This window comes from Arachis hypogaea, chromosome 3 (assembly GCF_003086295.3).
Source record: "Arachis hypogaea cultivar Tifrunner chromosome 3, arahy.Tifrunner.gnm2.J5K5, whole genome shotgun sequence".
Lineage (NCBI taxonomy): Eukaryota > Viridiplantae > Streptophyta > Magnoliopsida > Fabales > Fabaceae > Arachis > Arachis hypogaea.
Genome location: NC_092038.1, coordinates 120,125,146 through 120,146,740, shown reverse-complemented (window position 1 = coordinate 120,146,740; position 21,595 = coordinate 120,125,146). Strand labels below are relative to the sequence as shown.

Below are 21,595 nucleotides of genomic sequence, written 5' to 3'. Positions count from 1 at the left end.
AGCTTTGTATAGGGGTTCACCATCAACTGTGGCTACTTTCTTCCTCTCGGGGAAATACCCTGTCCGGCTGTCACTCGCACAGCTAACCAGTCTGGAGGCATCACCCATGGCTAATGGCTACATCCCATCCTCGCAGTGAAAACTAATGCACGCACTCTGTCACAGTACGGCTAATCACCGGTTGGTTCCCGCTCCTACTGGAATAGAATCCCTCTTTTGCGTCTGTCACTAACGCCCAGCAGGTTAAAGTTTGAAGCACGTCACAGTCATTCATTACCGGAATCCTACTCGGAATACCACAGACAAGGTGAGACTTTCCGGATTCCCAGGATCCTACTCGGAATACCACAGACAAGGTGAGACTTTTCGGATCCTCATAAATGCCGCCATCTATCTAGCTTATACCACGAAGATTCTGTTGGGGAATCTAAGAGATACGCATTCAAGCTTTGTTGCATGTAGAACGGAAGTGGTTGTCAATCACGCGCGTTCATAAGTGAGAATGATGATGAGGGTGATCTGACTCATAACATTCATCATGTTCTTGGGTACGAATGAATATCTTGGAATAAGAATAAGAGAGATTTGAATAAAAGAAAATAGAACTTCATTAATACTTGAGGTACAGCAGAGCTCCACACCCTTAATCTATGGTGTGCAGAAACTCCACCGTTGAAAACACATAAGCAAAGAGTTCAGGCATGGCCGAATGGCCAGCCCTCTCTAACGTGATCACAGGATTCAAAATACAATCCAGGATGTCTAATACAATAGATAAATGTCCTATATATACTAGACTAGCTACTAGGGTTTACATGAGTAAGTAATTGATGCATAAATCCACTTCCGGGGCCCACTTGGTGTATGCTTGGGCTGAGCTTGATCATTCCACGAGCTAAGGCATTTCTTGGCGTCAAACTCCAGGTTATGACGTGTTTTGGGCGTTCAACTCCGGATCATGACGTTTTTCTGGCGTTTAACTCCAGACAGCAGCGTGTACTTGGCGTTTAACGCCAAGTTACGTCGTCATTCTTCGAATAAAGTATGAACTATTATACATTGCTGGAAAGCCCTGGATGTCTACTTTCCAACGCCGTTGAGAGCGCGCCAATTGGAGTTCTGTAGCTCCAGAAAATTCATTTTGAGTGCAGGGAGGTCAGATTCCAACAGCATCAGCAGTCCTTTTGTCAGCCTTCTTCAGAGTTTTGCTCAAATCCCTCAATTTCAGTCAGAATTTACCTGAAATCATAGAAAAACACACAAACTCATAGTAAAGTCCAGAAATGTGAATTTAACATAAAAACTAATGAAAACATCCCTAAAAGTAGCTCAAACTTACTGAAAACTATATGAAAACAATGCCAAAAAGCGTATAAATTATCCGCTCATCAAATAAATTGTAAATTTCTTATGCACAAATAAGATTCAGAATCCAAACATTTCAATCAGATATGATTAACGCAAAGTGAAACCTTTTCAACAAGTGAGGTAGATTTTGAGGGAAAAAATGTATTTTATTAATTATAAACTACGAGGTAAGGGATAAAACCATTTTCACATTCACAAGTGAATCTTTCACCTGGGGGTCTTCATAATTAACTCAGTAAACAAAATCCAACTACTCAGCAACTCAGTTTCAAACAACAGCAAAACACTAAAACCAGCATAAATGATTCCAAGCATTAAGTAATAATCCTGAAACATAACTAATATTGCAAAATTATATAAAAAATTTGTCCCGAATACAAAATATTGTATCAATTTAAATAAATATGGAAAAACATAACACAATAAGTAAATTAAAGTTCAATGTTCCTGATTATCAGGAACAAGATTGCAGCAAGACATTCAACTTTCAACAACAAATTTAACTTTGAATAACAAAATCAGGATCCTCTTTACAAAATAAAGCATTTTACATAGTCATTAAACAACCAGCAACAACTGTTGACAACAAATCATAGTAAATCACATGATAACTCATACCTCCAACACTTGATAAATCAACCAGCAATTTACAGAAGCAGCTTAACTAACTGATTTCAATCTAACCCAATCAAGATCCAGTACCTCCAACACTTGATAAATCATACTAAATCACTTCAAAATTAATTCATGAATTCATGAATTCAACATAACAGCAAAACAAAACACAACACAAGCAGTTTCAGTAATTCAACATAACAAAATAAACCAGAAGCAGCTTACCATACTGATACCAATCTAAGCCTATTTAGATCCAGAACCTCCAACACTTCATAATTCATACTAAATCAGTAAATCACTTCAAAAGTAATTCAGTAATTCAACAGAACCGCAAAACAAAACACAATAGAAGCTGTTTCAGTCATTCAACATAACAAAACAAACCAGAATCAGATTACCATACTGATTTCACTCTAACCCTATCAAGATCCTGAACCTCCAACACTCCATAAATCATACTAAATCAGTAAAACACTTCACAGGTAATTCATTATCTCAACTGAACAGCAAAACAAAACACGACAATAGTTATGTTTGAGTATTTCAACAAACCAGAAGCAGTTGAACCAATTTGAAATAAAGTAATGAACAACAAATAGAACAACAATTTCAATCAAGTTACATACCTGACTCCGTAGCTGGGCTCCATATCTGTTAACTGACTTGAAAGATTGCTTTGTGTCTGCTGGGTGACTGGGTGGTGCTGGGTGCGACTTGCGAGGATGGTTCCGGATGGCGGGTCCTCTGTGCTACTTCTGGGTGGGACTTGCTTCGTTCGGTGTTGGGTTGCTGGGCGCTGGTCACTGGCGGTGGCTGGTTGTATGCTGGGCTGCTCTGTCCACGAGTAGGTACTGGGAGCAGTGGAATGGCGGGGCCAGGAGGAAGGTCATCATAAGCCTTCTCCAGTGCCTGGGTGGGTGCACGAAAGCATCAATTCAAAGTGCTAATAATAGCCCCTACCCTTAAATCAGTAGGGCAAGTCAATTTTACCTTCCCCGCTGGAGGATTCTGTAACCACTAGATTCTTTCGAGGGCTTGGTTTGGAGATAGCTGCAGGTTCTGAACTGCAGACTCCTCACTACGGGGTCGGATGAAGGGATTCGAAAGACAGCATGGATCGGTGGTGGGAGGAATGGTCCCTCGCCGGAGCTGGGAGGTCCATAGAGCGAGGCTGTGAGACCTAAGGAGAGAGCGGCTAGGTTTTCCTGCTTCGTTTGGGGGTGGGGCTTCGAGGTTACCGGGTAGGGTAGAGGACGTTCAATTTGGGTTGGGTGGGCGGCTTGGTTTTTCGGGTTTTTTTATTTTAACCGGATCGGTTCGGTTCGGTTGGGGATTTTATGGTCAGATTTAAAAATCAAATCAAACCGCAATAAAAACAGCAAAAACATGTTTACTATTAATAAGGAATTATAAAGAAAAAATTACACTTCCCTCCATAGTTGTCAGAACCGAATCAGTGATCGAATCGGTTAAGTCACTGGGTCACTGGGTTATTGGTTCAATTGGTGAGTCACTGGTTGAACTCATTGACCCAGTCATATGTAAATAAAAAAAATATAGTCCAAAATTTAAAATTAAAATTTAAAATACATATTTTCAATAATATTTTAAAAGTATCTAGCTATTCTAAAATAATATAAAACAGGAACAATAAGTACTTTGTTAATGTTACTCTATCATAAATATTTTTATTTTGTTTTTATTGATGAATATTATTAATAGATATTATATAATTATAAAAAAATAAGTGAGTTTATAATTATTGTTAAATAAAAATATAATAATTTAAGAATGAATGTGTTTATAATTAAAATTAAAATAAATTAAATAGAAGTAAATTATTTGCTGAAAGATATATATATATATATATATATATATATATATATATTAATTTGCATATATGTTGATAACAAGCTTAATAGCCTGGTGGTTGTGAGTATCATATTTTTTCTTGACGAGGGGGGTTGGAACCCCAACTTTAACATTTTGGAAAAATGTTGAAACTCAAGCGGTTCGGTCGAATCGGTTTTATTGAGTTTGACCGGTTTTGACCGGTTCACTATGGGTTTGACAGGTTTGCACCGGTTCGTCGCCTCATCCGGTCAGATCATCGAACTGGACCGACTTAAGGTCCGGTTCACCGGTATTCCGGTCGAACCAGCCGGTCCAGTCCGATTTTGCTAACAATGCACCTCTCTCTTGCGATGTGCTAAAATGACACTCCCCTCTCTTATATTTAATAAATGTACATTCTCCTCCATTATAACTTTTAAAAAACCTCCTCTTTAATCCATTTTTAATTTTTTCTGTTAACTAATGTTAACTTTATCTTTTTTTTTAAAAAAATATTTTTTAGAATAATACTCTTTAACGAAAAATTTATTTTTTTTCATTAAACTTCACTTACCAAAATACCATTTAATAAATTATTCTTTATTTATTAACATCTAATTTTATGAAAATAATTTAAAAAGAATTTAATAATTAAATTATCTTTTTCTAAAAAATCATTCAATAAATTTCTAATTATTAATTATAATTTTACCAAAATTTTTGGTTATTAATTTTTTTATATTTTACTCATACTTTTTTGATATGAATGAATATTATTTTAACATTATATAAAAAAATATTACCATAATTTAGTATGTATAACAATTAATATATATTGTTATTGAAAAATGATCTTACTAAGATTTTTTTAATATTAAAATAATATATATTGATATCAAAAAATTTATAGTAAAATATAAAAAAAATGTTAACAAGAAATTTGGTAAAACCACAAATTAATAATTAAAAAATTATTGGATGATATATTAAAAAGATAATTTAATTATTAATTTTTTTAATAACATTTCGATAACAATACAATTTAATCAATAAAAAATGATTTATTAAAGTGTATTTTGGTGAGTATAATTTAATGACAGAAAATATAATTTTGACTAAATGATATTTTTATAGGAAAAGATATATTTTTTGAAAAATGGATAAATTTAACATTAGTTAACACAAAAAATTCAAAATGGAGTAAAGAGGATATTTTTTAAAAGTTGTAACGGAGGAAAATGTATATTTTATAAATAAAGAGGAGGATAGTGTTATTTTAGCATCTGGCAAGCGATGGGAGTGAAATTTTCTCAATTACAAATTGTACTAACAAAATATAATGACAACATTAAGCCATGGTTTTAAAGATCCATTAAATAACATATTATTTTATACTTTTTCAATATATGTTACAATAATTTGTTTGTTTGATTTTTAGGTTTCGCTTAGCAACCAAAATTGGTGGCAATTGCCAAGAAATCATTAAAAAAATACTTGGATTGAACTCAGTATACAAAATTTTGTTATTTTGAACCATGGACTATGTATGTACATTCTTCATGGACGACAAAAAATCTACCCATTGTTAACATGGACATTGTCCATGTCGACTCATGCACGTTGCTAATAATGTATTGCTTACTGGAAATTAATGCAGTTATACATGCATTTGATGATACTGGAGTAGACTCTGACTACGTACATAACTCCAGGACAAATGAGCATGAAGGTACTACTCTATGATTCATGCATTACTTAATCCTCTCATAACAATAATCAACTTCGTTTGCTAACATAAACTTTGGCCATTCTTGCTGAATAGGTCCACACCAACTTTCTCTGGTCGAGTCGGCAGAGTCGATTTGGGAGGAAGGTAACTGATCTCTCCTATATAGCATGCATGCTGTGTTTTAGAAATAACTCATTTCGCACTGCATCTTCTCAGTTAAAAATGACAAGTGTTATATGTACTTCAGATACTTGGGATGCTGGAGATGCAATCCATCGTTGCATGTTCTGCAATGCATGCATGTGGGAAGGGGAAAAGTTGGCTAAAAGCAGGAGCAGCAGAATTCCTCGATTTGGGTGCTGCATGGATGGAAAGGTACAATTGCCGTTACTTACCCAGGTCCCTGCAATTCTATAAGACCTCCATCGTGGACATGACGACAAAGGTAGGTACTTCAGGAAGAATATCCGTAAGTTTAATTCCATGTTTGCGTTTACGTCAATGGCTGGAAAGGTTAACCGAGGCATTAACAACGGCACGGCTCCACCGACTTTTTCAATTAATGGTCAGAACTACCATTCAATTGGAAGCCTGATCCCTAACAACAATGAAAGGCCGAGATTTGCGCAACTGTACATCTATGACATAGATAATGAAGTGTCTAATCGGATATTTGCTGTGAGGTTCATCATTCAAGGTTACATACACCGTGGATTATACCTTGCAAACACATTTATAGATGTCTAGATGTACATACTTACCAAGTGTTTAAATGTATGTCGCACTTAATACTTGAAACAATTGTAGGTCGAGTGAAATAATCAACAAACTTGAAACTGAAATCGTGTCTGAACTCACTAAGATGCTGGACATGTGCAATCCTCTTGCCAAGAGTTTTCGCTTTGCTCGAGACAGGTTCGCTGATAGCGAGCCTTCAGAAATTAAAATGAGGCTGATTAGGAAGCGAGAAAAGGATGGAAGAGTGTACAACTTACCCACTGCGTCTGAGGTTGCCATCCTGATAGTAGGTGACATTGACGACTCAATCCTTGATAGAGATATTATTATTCAGTCCACAGCAAATAAGTTGCAAAGAATAGATGTTCTACACCCGTTGTACTTGGCTCTTCAATATCCGTTGATATTTCCATACGGTGAGGATGGATTCAGGACAGGTATTTAGACATCTACTAGATATGACCTGAATGGTATAAAGAAACGTAAGGCGATAAGTATGAGAGAGTTTTTTTCATACCGTATATAGATGAGGTTCAATGAGTCCCCAATCATGTTACAATCTATGAGGTTGTTCCAACAATTTCTGGTCGATGCGTACACGATGATTGAGGTTGAACGGCTTAGTTTTATCAGACATAACCAACCCAAACTAAGGGTAGACAAATATATTGCACTGCATGAATCATTGGTTAGGGGAGAGGCAAGTGCTGTTGCAACTGGACAGAGGATTATACTACCGAGTAGCTTCACTGGCAGTCCTCGGTACATGTTCAACAATTGCAAGGATGCATTTGCAATTTGAAAATATGCAGGTTATCCTAGCTTTTTCATAACAATTACTTGCAATCCTGAATGGGATGAGATAAAACGTTCGTTAAAAGACACAGGGTTAAAAGCACAAGACCGTCCTGACATTGTATCGAGGATTTTTAACCTAAAGCTCGGTCAGTTGATAGCTGACTTCAAGCATGGTCAATTCTTTGGCAAGATAACGGCATGTAAATTTAATGAAATCTATTATGTTATACATGTATCAAAATTAAAGCTTAACAATGAGTTGGTCTCTACAGGCATCTGCACGGTAGAATTCCAAAAGCGGGGACTCCCACATGCGCACATACTGCTGTTCATGCATCCTCTATCCAAGCCTAAGTCACCAGATGATATTGACAAACTAATCTCAGCTGAGATTCTAGACAAGATCAAGAGGCCAAAACTTTATGGGGCAGTTGAAAAGTACATGGTCCATGGCCCGTGTGGCAAGTATAATAGTAAAAGCCCCTGCATGTTGAACGGTCGGTGCTCAAAGTATTATCCCAAGCCCTTTAGATCAAGGACAATGATTGATGATGGTGGGTTCCCCAAGTATAAGAGGATGGATAATGGTCGGATAGTCACAAAGAATAATACGGCCCTCGATAATTCATATATTGTACCATACAATCCATCACTACTACTGAAATACGGTTGCCATATAAATGTTGAGCACACCTGCCAAACGTCCGCAATAAAGTATTTGTTTAAGTACGTTCACAAGGGCAATGATCGGGTAACTGCTTCTTTCTACCAAACCAATGTAGACGGTGATTCTGAACAAGTGGTAGATGAGATACGCAACTATTATGATTGTCGGTATATCTCAGCCTGTGAGGCAGCTTGGCGCATTTTTGGGTATGACATCCAACAGAAGGAACCTTCGGTCATCAGGCTTCCTTTTCATTTGCCAAATGAACACCCTGTTATATTCAGGGATTACGAAAACATTGTTGATGTAATAGATAGGGTTGATGGCAAGCTAACAAAGCTATTGGCTTGGATGCTTACGAATAGGTTGTTTTCTTATGGTCGTACTCTTACATACAGTCAATTTCCTAACAAATTTGTATGGAAAGATGACATATCCATGTGGATGCCAAGGAAACAAGGATTCTTCATTGGTAGGCTTTCGCATGTTCCCCGCGGCAACGGCGAGGATTATTACCTGTGACTTTTGCTCAACATACAAAAGGGATGCCTCAGCTATGTTCATTTGCGCACAGTCAATGGGGTTGTGTATGGTACCTTCAAGGAAGCATGCTATGCATTGGGGTTATTGCAAGATGATAAGGAATTCATTGATGCTATAATAGAAGCAAGCACGTGGGCCTCTGGAAACTACTTGCGTGTCCTGTTCGTGGTGCTCTTACTATCTAACAACGTTGTAAGACCCGAGGTTGTTTGGGAGCAGTGTTACCATGTATTGTCCGAGGATATCTTATTCTGTCACAGAAAAAATATGCAGTGTGCAGGTATGGTCGTCATTAACATGATTTCTTTGGTAAATATGTTGTATGATGGTTCAAATCTCTATTTGTAACAGATCGATATCATTTTTTCATTATTTTTATTAGATCTTAAACTTTCACCGGAACAAATTATGAACATGACACTTGCGAAAATTGAGGACAAGCTTCAGGGTAATGGAAGATCTCTTAAAGAGTTTGACAAGATGCCTTACCCAAGTTCGGACGTTATTGATGGCTTAGAGGATCGACTCCTACTAGATGAGCTGAACTTTGATGTCGATGCCCTAACTAAGGAGCTTAACAACAACCTATCTAATATGAACATAGGTCAGAGAAAAGCATTTGATGTCATCATACAGGCAGTCAATGGTAACGCCGGAGGATTCTTCTTTGTTTATGGCTGCGGTGGTACCGGTAAGACGTATCTATACAGGACTCTATCAGCTGCAATTCGAAGTAAAAGGGGCATTGTACTGAATGTTGCATCCAGTGGGATTGCTTCTTTATTGCTTCCAAATGGACGCACAGTTCATTCAAGGTTTAAGATACCGCTGGAGTTGACAGAGGACTCAGTATGTTGCATTAAGCAAGGTACATCTTTGGCCAAGTTGATATGCAAAGCTAGACTTATTATATGGGATGAGGCACCAATGCTCAACAAACTTTGCTACGAAGCACTCGACAAGTGCTTTCGTGACATCCTGAGCTCAGAACCATATTATAATGCAGAATTACCTTTTGGAGGTAAGGTCGTGGTACTAGGAGGTGACTTTAGACAGATTCTTCCAGTCATTCCAATGGGCTCCCGTTATGATATTATTCATTCAGCTATCAATGCTTCGTATCTATGGCAACACTGTACTGTTCTAACCCTGACAGTGAACATGCGTTTAACTATTGGACCAACAGATAAAGCTGTGGATGATGTTATTGAGTTCTCAAAATGGCTGTTGGATATTGGGGATGGCTTGGTTGGGGATTCTATGGATGGGGAGTCAGAGGTGCATATTCATCCTGACATATTGATACATGATTCAATTCGTCCCTTTGATGATATGGTTGAGTTTGTATACCCTAACCTCTTGGCTAATATTACTCAGCCATCGTACTTTAAACATCGATCCATCCTTGGTCCTACATTAGAGGTGGTCAATGAGGTGAATACGCTCATAATGGATCGTTTGGAAGGGGATGAAAAAATATATTTAAGCTGTGATAGTTTGTGTGTTGAGGAAGGAAACATGGAGTCAGACTTGGACACAATTACACCGGATGTTCTTAATGCTATTAGCTGCTCTGGTTTGCCCCCACATCAACTAACTCTAAAAGTAGGTGTGCCAGTCATGCTATTGCGCAATATTGACCAGTCCAACGGTCTATGTAACGGGACAAGATTACAAGTACGGAAACTAGGAAATCATGTCGTTGAGTGCATGACGTTAACAGGAAACAAGGTTGGTCAGGTAGTCATAATACCACGAATGGATATGATTCCTACCAACCAAGGTCTGCCGTTTAGGTTTCAAAGGAGACAATTCCCAATTATTGTGTCCTTCGCAATGACGATTAATAAGTCACAGGGACAAACTTTGACCACGGTTGGGTTGTACTTGCCAAGGCCAGTTTTTTCGCACGGCCAGCTGTATGCTGCACTATCAAGAGTAAAGTCAAAGAATGGACTCAGAGTGTTAATTCAGAATAACAAATGCAACGTGGCCACTTCGACAATCAATGTGGTCTACAGGGAAATATTCGGGAATATCCACTAGACAGTAAAATCGATAACTATTCACATTCATGTCATAGTGAAATCGTCGAATTGTTAGGCTATTACAGGCAATATCTACCTTCAAATTTGTCCTACTTGCTAATCCAATCTACAAAATAACTGAGAAAACTTATAACTCATACTTTGTGAAACACTGCTAAATGTAAGACACGAACATACATTTGTCATATTCTCAAAATAATTACTCGCGAATGATTTTCTAGACCGATGCCGTGCAACGCACGGGCTAATGCACTAGTTTATTATGGAACCAAGAGCGTACAGAGTTCCGTATTCTTTAAATTTTTTTGTATCAAAACAGAAGTTAAGGAAATTAATGATGCTAAACCCCATGACGGTCAGTCATGTAAAGTTATCCTAACAAATAATATTAACATATTTATGATAATTATGATCACGATTGTTGAACCAAAATTAGTATCACCATTATAGAGGCATGTTAGAACGTGCTTAAGAAAGTATTGTTATGGTAGACCGGTGATTAAAAAAATGATAATGATAATGATTATTGTTATCTAGGTTGTTTCGCTATGGCCATCTACAATGTCTATCCAAAAGTTAGGTCGAGGCGTCAGTTTCAACCCACCGCATTAGATTTTGTCAAGACAATTAAAATTGTGTATAATTCAACGCAAGAATCAAAAGATAAGGAAAAAAAATTAAAGGAACCCATACCAGTATTTAATATATATATATATATATATATATATATATATATATATATATATATATATAATTATATAATATATAAACATAGTATATTTGATAAATTATATATTATACATTATTATATAATATATATTAGATATTATATAATATATGAATATTAAAATATAAATTACATATTATATATATTATATATGATATATATACATAAAATAATATATATGTAAACCCCAGTTAAATTAGTAGATAATTAGTCAATAAATTAGTTTTTAATAAGGAGGATTAGAAATGTGAATATTATATCAAAATAGGATAGAGCTTATCGAAACGAGAATTTTGACACCAATTTCAAAGAAATTGGTCCAAAATTAGATCGAACGGGCCAAACCGGTTAAACCGGGCCCAAACCAGGCCTTGAGCCCAACTGGACCAGCCCTTTAAGTGAACCCACGTTCTTCTTCTCCCCATTTTTGGCAGCGTCGAAGAGCATCAGGGAGAGGAAAGAAAGAATGTCAAATTGTTACGTTAACTTCCGATCCCCGTAACTTCTCCGTCCGAGCTCCAATTGCCGCACTGTTTGCGGCCACGCGTTCACCGCATCGAGCTCTACATTTCTACCGGAACAATTTCATAGGTAACTCATTATTTTACACTCAGCCTTCATTTCCCCTAATTTTCGAATTTTAAGTGGGAATGTTGAATTTCTTTGATTTCTGATGTTTTAGGATCCAATTAACTTGAGGAAAACGTTTACTCTTGCTTATGTGAAGCTTGGGTAAGGTGAGGATACGATAATTTTATTTTAATTTCATTGAATTTGAGCTTTGAGTTTTAAATTGGATATATATGTGTTATGAATGTATTAGGTTGTGAATAAATAATTGGAGCTTGAAATTGTGAATACTAAAACTTGGAGGAAGCAGATTAGTTGAGGTTTTGAGGGCTGTGTTCTTTTAGGAAAATTGTCTTGGAATAATACTTGGGAATCGGCTAAGGTATGATTTAGGTTTCTTACATTTAATATATAATGTTCTGTGAAAACTTAGGCTAGATGACCATAGGATAAGTTGGAATGCAGGTGTATGTTTAATGTTTAGTAATTTGTCGATGAATATATTTGGTTGAAGTTTATTGAATAATTAGTTATTAATTTTGGATGGTGAATGTTGTTATGTTAATTTGGAGAGAATTATGGTTGAATGTTATTGTTGATGAACATGGTTGGTTTGGTGCTTGTTGATTAACTAATAATTTGGTGAATTATTGATTTGAGGTATTTTGTGTTAGAAGCCTAGGATTAGTGAACTATGATCCTTAGTTGAATTTTGGTTGTTGGATTTGAATATTGTATGAGTATAATTGTTGATCTGAGGTAGATTTATTGTGGTGACTGTTATGATGATGAGGAAGGGTATGTTGAATTGAAAAGAAAGCAAGTTTGGACCCGAAATGGGTGGCAAAATCCGAGTTTTAGAGGAGATGCTGCCGAAATTTTATAAAAAAAATTAGAGATTTTGTTTATATGATTATTTAAAAAGATTTAGATTCAAGGGTTATATGATTTGATTTAGAGTTATTAAGAAATGAGCATGTCTTAAGTTTGATTTATTTAGAAAAGAATGAATTATGTTCTGAATTGGAACTATTGATGGACGGAATGGAAGGCGTGATAACGAAGGTTAAGGATTGAATATGATTGACGTATAATGTGATGAAATGCGATTGAGAATGATGTGGATGTTGATGAATTATAATTGAATTGTTTATATGGCTTATGAATTTGAATAATCTGAGATACGAGATTCCCTAGATCAAATGTCGTGGCTTGCCACCACGTGTACCAGGTTGAAAACTCGATACTCTGTTGACCCTACGACGTAAGTGTGACCGGGCACTATATAAATTCCCGGGAATATTACCCCCATTGAGCAATATTGATTATTTGAGAAAAAGTTATGCATAGACTCTTGGGGATGCACGTCGGGGGACAGTCTAAGGACAATTCAGACTTGTCGGGTTGGCTGGATAACCGACAGATGAGCCTCATCAGCCATAGGACAGGCATGCATCATATGTATATTACTTGAATTACCTGCTTATGCTTTATTTGGATGTGCCTAAATGTACTTGTCATGTTAAATGTATATTTGTTACCTGCAGTATTTGTAACCTTCCTGTGCTTGCTTTTATCTGTTTAAATGTCTGTGAAATGCATGATGAAGTTGGAGGTATGGAGAAAAATGGCAGTATGAGACTTAGATGTAAGATTAAGCTAAGTTAGGTTTAGGTACTCTTAGAAAACCACCTTTTATGGCTTCTTTTTAATACTTTAAACTCTATAATCTGAGTGTCGGCGTTCTAGGATTGCCTTTGGCATTCCCAGGACCTTATATACTATGTGTGTGGCACCTTTACCATACTGAGAACCTCTGGTTCTCATTCCATACTATGTTGTTGTTTTTCAGATGCAGGTCGAAAGGCATCTCGTTAGGCGTCTGGACTCTTGAAGCAAAGTGATTACTAGGTTTATTTTGTTGTATAGTGATGTATATATATGTACCTAGCTTTCTCTCTGCATGACTTATTCTTTTTGATCCTCTTAGAGGTTTATGGAGAGGCAGGATTGTGTTTATGTACTTTTGGGTTTTGGATATGTATATATATATATGTGTAAATATTCTCCGGCCAGTCTTGACTTCGCAGGCTGAGTTAGGAGCTTGTTATTTTGTATCTTTGGCACTCTATTCCTACTTCTATTATCTTATGTCTAATAGTTATGGTTTTCTTAGTACGTAAGTTAACTCGTACCTTGAGCGTTGCGCTTTTACTTCGCGATTTTTATTTCCTCTCTTTCAAGGCTCCTAGCATATTATAATTCTTCTGCTATTATATGTACTCATTTTATTTTAGAGGTCGTAATACCACATCACATTCGTTTTACGACTTAAGCGTAAAGCTTAGTGTGGTAGGGTGTTACAATATATATATATATATATATATATATATATATATATATATATATATATATATATATATATGTTGAGTTAAGAAATTAACTAAAATAATTAATGATGATAAATATTTGATTATTGGGCCAATTACCCAAACTAGTTTTGATTATTTTGGTTAAGTGATACAGGCCAAAAATAAGTGAAGTACAAGCCCAATGTTAAACAAAAGAAATCTGCTGGTGTGTTGAATGGTCAGTGAAAATAAACCAAGCCCAAGTTGTCCATCTCAAGTAAAATTCTTCAAGAAGCAAAGGCAAGGAACCAACGGGCTGAACTTGAGTAGAATCCGATCCAAGCCCAATTTGATTTCAACAAACCCCTCCATCTTGCTTCCAAAGCAATGTTCTTTTTCTCTGTCTCAGTCAAATCACAGAAGCAAGAGAAAGTGCTTAGTTCCTAAGCTATTCAAAGAAGAGAAAAGAAAGAGAAGGTTAGGCAAGAAAGGTTGAGGTCTAATCAACCATTTCAAACCAAATCAAGTTTAGGTAAAGGTTAAAGGTAACCCATTTCCTTATACATACGTCACACTTTCTTCTATTCATCTTCAACTCTCTGCCATTCCATTTTGGGTTATATGGAAAATAGGATTTCTGTTCTTCACTGTTGTGCATCAACGGTTGAAAATATGTCTTGGGGACCAAGTTGTGTTTCAATAGTCAAGATCTGGGTTTACTATTGAAGAAATCATTTTCTGCTGATAATGTGGCTTTCGGTCAAGATAGGGAAGTCAGAAGTAAAGTTCCTATTTTGAGGATTACTGGAAAAAAGTGAACGGCTAGGTTAGTGAAACACAAGGCTCAAGAAGTTGACCTAGGAAGAGCAACCAAGCAACATGCAAGGAGATAAAAGAAGTCTTGCTGTTCATTCAGAGACCAAGGAGAGAAAACCAAAAGTTTGGTGAGTTGTGTTCTGTAAAGAATTCCTTGAAGAAATTCCTCTACTTGGATAATGCTTTCTTTCATAGAAGCATTCGGCCAATATTGATGAACTAAATCAGAGGCTTGCAAATCTGGTTTATCACATAGCAAAGAGGCTATTAATCGATGAAGTCAATCTCTTTCATGTTTTATAGATTGTAATTTACTTTTCAATGTTTATCTTTCTGTAATTTCTTGAGTGAAAAGGCATAATAAAAGAGCTCAGGTAAAAAGCCATGAGTGGAAAGAGGCAGAGAGATACACTTGAGAGAAAAGCCTATAGTTGTTTTCAGATTTTTTTAGGTATGTATGTGTCTTGTATCTTGTACCTGTGAGGTATCCCTTTCTTAGTTGGGTTAGCACTAATAGTAAAGAGTTAGGTATTAGCATAGCCAATGTCAAGTTAGGTTAAAACTTGAGTGTGAAAGGATTGTGTCAAATCCTGTGGAATTGGTGTATGTAATACTTTTAACTATAGTGAAAATTCCTCCATTATTGTGGAGGAAACTGGATGTAGGTTACATAGCACAAGGCAACCGAACCAGGATACATGCTGGTGTTAGCTTCTCTCTTCTCTGCTGTGTTCTATTTTCTGATATTCATGAGACAAAAATAAATTGTCTCATAAATTTTCCGCTGCTAAGTTCGAACAGAATCAGAATTGAAAGTTTGTTTTAAAGGGTCATTTCAGTAACTTAAAAGGAAGGCATAGATTCAACCCCCTTCTCTAAGCCGACCACAACCTTATATATATATATATATATATATATATATATATATATATATATATATATATATATATATATATAATATTATAAAATTTACATATATATTTATATAATAATTATGAAGATATGCATATCAACGTGTAGGTCATGCATAGCTAACTTCACATGCAACACTAATGCATTTAGATACATAGATGGAAATGATGGCTATTTGCGGTATACAGCATATTATCCATCCCGGTCAGGGAAACTATAAAATGTTGAAGCGCCGTTGATCATAAATCTGGGGATGAAATAAAAAAAATTACCCATAACATGGCAAAGCACCATTCAGGAAACAGCAAAAAGTAGAACAGGAAAATGACACGTTGATTAGACATGCTTGGGAGCATCATTGGTCGCAAAGCAGGATCCAAAACAACTTTAGCGACGAATCCACTTAGAGAAGCTGCCAAGATCTGCATCTAAACATATCATCAGCAACTTGTAATGCTTAGTTAACCCCAGAAAAAAAACACCTGCTTTTGTGGGATACAGACAAATACGACCCTAATGGTTAAGATAATTAAATGCGGTCGTTACCTCGTGCAACCGGTGGACTCTGTGCTCGCCTTGGGGAACCGATGTCGACTTGGCTAATCGGACTTGCATGGGAAGCAGTGGAAGCAAAATATATAGGACAACTAAAGCTGTTGGTTTGGTATTCTGGACTGTAATTGGTGTTGCCATGTACAGGAGAGGGGGGAGGAGTATATCCGAGGGCAAATGGAGGTATCACGTCGCCCGTCTAAAACACATCACGAGAAAGGGCGCCTGGACGATGTGGATCCATGCTAATCAGTGTTGGACCAGTTGAGTTGCTTCGAGTATGTGGTCTTGGATAAACAATGTGGGATCCATCAAAGTTCCTTATGGAGATGCACAGAGTGCCATCACCTTGGTAGTAGGTGTGCAACCAAGCCTCGTGCCTGATATTATAGGCGGAAACCATAGAACGGAATCCCTCAAAAAGAAATTCATTATTACCAACCTTGTCTAACATAACGTGAAATTCATTTCCATGGTTGTCTTTAAACATCATCAAATCACCCAGTTCATGACGAAATGCATGATAAAAGGGGCCGGGAACTGCAACTCGTCTCTGAAAAACATATACGGAGAACATAGACAAATTAAAAATAACTTTACATAGATAAATGTGTGTGTGTGTGTGTGTGTATTTGTGAATGTAAAACTCATACATTTATATTATAAAATTAGAATAGCCAAGTATAAGTACGTGCATGAAGACCTTTTCATTACTGGCAATATATATATATATATATATATATATATATATATATATATATATATATGATCCAAAGCTTTTCACTTTATCTATATGTATACAATATATATCAGCTATATAAGGTGTTATATATAAATATATGACATATATTAAATGAAACTGGGAAAAATAATGCATGAGGATATTGACAAAAAAATAAATGAAAGGAGCATTGCAATCCATAAAAGATGAGGCTTCATAAGAATATTCGCATATATGAATAAGAGATGGTATTGATACAGAAGGAAACGTACGATCACGGGATCCAATGCAAGGAAGAGAAGTCTATAGAAATCAGGGTTGGGATCACCATTTTTGCTTGAGTCAGCAGATGGCCAAAGACACATACTTCACAAAATGAGAGTAACGACATCAGATACCATATACGAAAAAGGACCTCACATATTGGGTAAGAGTATCAACAAAAAACGATATAAAAGGCACAAATATACGTGTGTGTCTGAACATAAATGTGAAGCAAGATAAATTTTGGTCACTTACCCATGGTCCACCAATGCGAAAATAAACTTTTGAATCATTGAAGAAAGTGACCGCATGACAAATATAAATCCAAAAGTCCGGAAAAACAGGGGAAGGGTGGGGAATGGTGGGGGAGGGTGGGGAATATTTTGCTATGAGAAAGCGATATAGCGTAGATCGAAATTGAATTGGTATGGCTAACATTGACATATTTATAATAAAGCCTAATCGATGCGTATGAATATATGAATATTATTATTTAAATATTAAATATTAAATAATAATACTAAGAAATGAACAAACAAATTGAGCAAATGTTGTAATGAAATCCAAGGAATGGAGCCTATCATCAGTGATAATATTTGGCCCCCAGACCCAGATACAAAGAATGACATTAGATTAAATGGCTTAATGGATTAACCTGAAACAATATTTAACATATAATAATAATAATAATAATAATAATAATAATAATAATAATAATAATAATAATAATAATAATAATAATAATAATAAAAGCAAGTACAGAGTTTATCTCTGTAGATCAAAATTTATTACTGATAGTTGACGGATCACTTTATAGTAATTCGTGGCTCCAAGTGAAAAATTGAACAGGAAGATGTTCTCGTCTTTTGAAGAAAGACCGAGAAAAAGTAATAATGGACAGGTCGTCATTAAATGCAAGTTATTCACTATCATCAGTAAACAAACCAAGGGGGTGAAGTAGAATAATAGCAGTGACAATTACCCAGTTCTATTACTCTAGAGATAAGTTGCACTGAAGGGTGGGCATGGTTGTCAAACTCGCGAGTTAACTCGTAAACTCGTACGAGTTTACGAGTTTAGGTAGTGGAATCGAGTTGACTCGGACATAAACTCGTTTCTGGGTAGACTCGGGTTGACTCGGCTAGACTCGGTTAAAATCGTGCAAACTCGCGAGTTTGCTAGCGAGTCAGCGAGTTTAATTTCGTTGCCCATTTTTGCCAAAACGGCGTCGTTTTGGCCCAGAAAAAAAAAAAACCCGGCGCTAGCCCAAACCCGGAACCTAAACCCACCCGGCACCCACACCCACTAATGAAGGAGTGAACTAAGGTTTGAAACCCTAGTGACTCCCTCAATCAAACCCGAGATGGCCAGCCTCACGCGTCTCACTCTCACACCCTCCACCATCTAACGGCAGCGTCGTTTGCGCCGCCACGCAGAGGCCGGAAGCCAGAGTCCAGACGGACCCCTCGCCTTCTCACGGTCTCACCTCCCCTCGCCTCATCCCTCGTCGGCTCGTCCCCCACCTCTCACCCACGCAGCGTCGCAGAGCCCAGTGAAGGACCACCACGCAGAGTCGCAGTCTCGTAGAGCCCACCAGGCCACCACCAGGCAGAGTCGCACAGCGCCAGAGCCCACCACCAGTCCACCACGCCGTTTGCCTCCCCTCCCCTGTTCTGCCCTCGTCAGCCTTGATGATGCTGACATTAAGATTGGTCTATATAGTTGTTTGAAAAAACTAGTTCCTAACCAGGAAGAAAGGAAAAAGGTTGGTCTACAGCTTCCTGACTTTCATTATGCTAGAGGCCTCTTTGGTAATGAAACTGCAAAGAGTAGTAGGAAGACCATGCTACCTGCTGAGTGGTGGGACTTCTATGGAGATAGTTGTCCAGAACTAAAGAAGTTTGCTATCCGAGTTCTAAGCTTAACTTGTAGTTCATCTGGTTGTGAGCGTAATTGGAGTGCATTTGAAATGGTAATTCCTTATTCCTTACTTCCTTAGAACTATTCATTATTTATTTTAATTTTAATTTTTTTATTTTTATTAACTATTGGCACTATATGTTTGTAGGTTCATACAAAGAGAAGAAATCGGTTGCATCAAAAGAAAATGAATGATCTAGTGTATGTGATGTATAATTTGAAGTTAAAGGGCAAGCAAATTAGAAAAACTCCAGAACTTGAATTTGATGCAGTGCATTCTGATGATGAGTGGATAACTGAGGATGTTAATGAAAATATTGCTGAAAGTGTTGAGCATTCTCACTTGCCAATGAATGACAATACTAATGATGATCCAAATAGTAATGAATTTGCTATTCCAGGTATGAATAGTAATGAATTCAACATGGGTGAGGGAGGTGAGAATGAGTATATTGGGGATCCACAACAAAATTTAATAGAGGAAGAAGATGAACATGTGAATGATGATGAAGATTTTGTTGGCCGTGTTGAACCTGAGGCTGAAAGAAATGATGTTTCTGATGAAGATGGTGAAGATGATGATGTTGATGCCATGGAAGATGAAGATATTGGAGGATTTGAGTTTTAGAGTTTATTAGAAATTTAATTGTTGCTTTGTTGTTTTCTTTTGTGTTTTGGTTATGTCTTATAAACCTTTGATTGTGTAATTGTGTGTTTTATGTTGAACTAGATAAATACTTGTGAAGGATTTAAATGTGTGATCCAAAGTACTTGTTGTAACTTGTAATTTTAGTATTAGGTTAATTTATTATGTGTTTTGATGTTGAAATTGTTAGGTTTAAATGTCTATATCTGAGTAAATATATATATTATACATGATATATATATATATATTTTTTTTAAAATGTATAACAGGTAAACTCGTACGAGTCTACGAGTCGAGTCTACGAGTCGAGTCTACGAGTCGAGTCTAGGTCAGCTCCACGAGTTTACCTAGACTCGCGAGTTTGACAACCTTGAGGGTGGGGAATGGTGGGGAAGGGTGTGGAATATCAGGGCTGAGAAAGCGATAGATCTTACTCTGTTATTTGATAGCTATAGCTAACGTGGATAGTGATTGTTATTTATAGTAAAAACCTAAGGGAGGAGCATAAAATGATTTTAAAAATATTGCATCAAACCACCAAATACCCAACCGAGAATATCATATAATCAAATGATTAAATAAAATTAAACGATCATGTTAACAGGTAAATAAGTGGGCCCACTGATTCAGATAGATGAGTTATTATTCCCTAAATATAAAAGCAAATAACATTTAATACATTAATAAGATGTTAACATAAGAGGGTGCATTCATAAAAAATAATAATAAGAATAGTAGCAAAAATAAAAAAATAATGTAAATCATTGACAAAGGGGTCAAAGTTTATCTCCTTAGCTTGTTTGTGATAAGGACAAATTGATGGATCACTATGTAGTACCCTCTGGCTCGAATGGAAAATTTGAAGGGAAAAATGATCCCGCTCTTTGGAGAAAGGGTGAGAGAAATTAAAGTACAGACAGGTTGTCATTAAATGCCAGTGAATAAATGCCAAAACTAAGAAACCTAAATAGATGAACTCGGATCAAGGTGGTGGAAATCAACATCTAACATGGCTAAAGAGGTAACAACAAATAATGAAAGAAAAAATTATACTTAAATAATCTGATAGTAACTATTCAGTAAGGGGAAGAAGTGTAGCTTAACTTATTGGTGGTAGGAAAAGGTCTTTTCACCAGGTCCTTGAAGGTTTGAATAGATTGCAGCATCAACGAAGGTAAACTGGCCAACAAAATTAAGGGCATTTAATGGGCCCTGCGATTGAGTTGGGAAAAAGGGTTCAAAACCTAGTTCCAGGGGATACACGAAAGGAAAATGGAGGCAATATAGAGAAATACTGAAGTTGTAAGCTGTGACACAATAGTGGTATGGAACAAAACTCGGGAGTGCTGGTGCTATTCGGGAAAATACACAGATAATAAAACATAATGAAAGGGGATCATGATTTAAAGCGGTTAATATATATATATATATATATATATATATATATATATATATAGGTTCTAAAATGGATATTTTGTTGTCATTGTGGATGATATATGAGGCCTGACCCTTTTTAAAATTTAATTAGTTTGGGCTTCCTTTAGCCACATGCGGAACAACATTGTGTTGGAACAAAAGCCCATAAAATCAGTGAAACTTTGTAAAATAACATATTGAGACCCGAATCCTTTTCATATTAATCATCATGGACTTCTTTTTTCCATGCGGGCAAGAACATGGCATTGATAGGTAAAAAATCAAATCAGAGTCAGTAACAATGGGTAATCATCATGGACTTCTTTTTCCATGCGGGCAAGAACATGGCATTGATAGG

At 36.4% G+C, this 21,595-nt stretch overlaps 2 protein-coding genes and 2 long non-coding RNA genes across 5 annotated transcripts; 2 read left to right on the top strand and 2 right to left on the bottom strand.

Annotated features, from left to right (window-relative positions):
* Positions 1-590: 590 nt before the first annotated feature.
* Positions 591-3,590, bottom strand: LOC140182746 (uncharacterized). Its single transcript, XR_011878835.1, has 3 exons — positions 2,977-3,590; positions 2,613-2,895; positions 591-1,239 (listed from the first exon to the last, which is right to left on the bottom strand). It is a non-coding gene; the product is annotated as an uncharacterized lncRNA (long non-coding RNA).
* A 2,459-nt stretch (positions 3,591-6,049) lies between these two features.
* LOC112780515 (uncharacterized) lies at positions 6,050-10,340 on the top strand. The gene is made up of 5 exons (XM_025824512.1): positions 6,050-6,231; positions 6,356-6,723; positions 7,099-8,223; positions 8,326-8,574; positions 8,677-10,340. Exons 1-5 carry the CDS (start codon positions 6,050-6,052, stop codon positions 10,338-10,340), a joined length of 3,588 nt encoding a protein of 1,195 aa, XP_025680297.1.
* A 1,152-nt stretch (positions 10,341-11,492) lies between these two features.
* LOC140183845 (uncharacterized) lies at positions 11,493-13,782 on the top strand. The gene is made up of 4 exons (XR_011880259.1): positions 11,493-11,660; positions 11,752-11,806; positions 11,893-12,021; positions 13,492-13,782. It is a non-coding gene; the product is annotated as an uncharacterized lncRNA (long non-coding RNA).
* A 2,060-nt stretch (positions 13,783-15,842) lies between these two features.
* Positions 15,843-21,211, bottom strand: LOC112791113 (uncharacterized). 2 transcript variants are annotated; one of them, XM_025833833.3, is made up of 4 exons: positions 20,926-21,211; positions 17,264-17,357; positions 16,265-16,823; positions 15,843-16,146 (listed from the first exon to the last, which is right to left on the bottom strand). In XM_025833833.3, exons 1-3 carry the CDS (start codon positions 21,021-21,023, stop codon positions 16,470-16,472), a joined length of 546 nt encoding a protein of 181 aa, XP_025689618.1. In that variant the 5' UTR covers positions 21,024-21,211; the 3' UTR covers positions 15,843-16,146; positions 16,265-16,469. The 2 variants fall into 2 exon arrangements, with proteins under 2 accessions (XP_025689618.1, XP_025689617.1); XM_025833832.3 differs by having other exon boundaries at positions 15,843-16,140.
* Between the last annotated feature and the right edge of the window lie 384 nt (positions 21,212-21,595).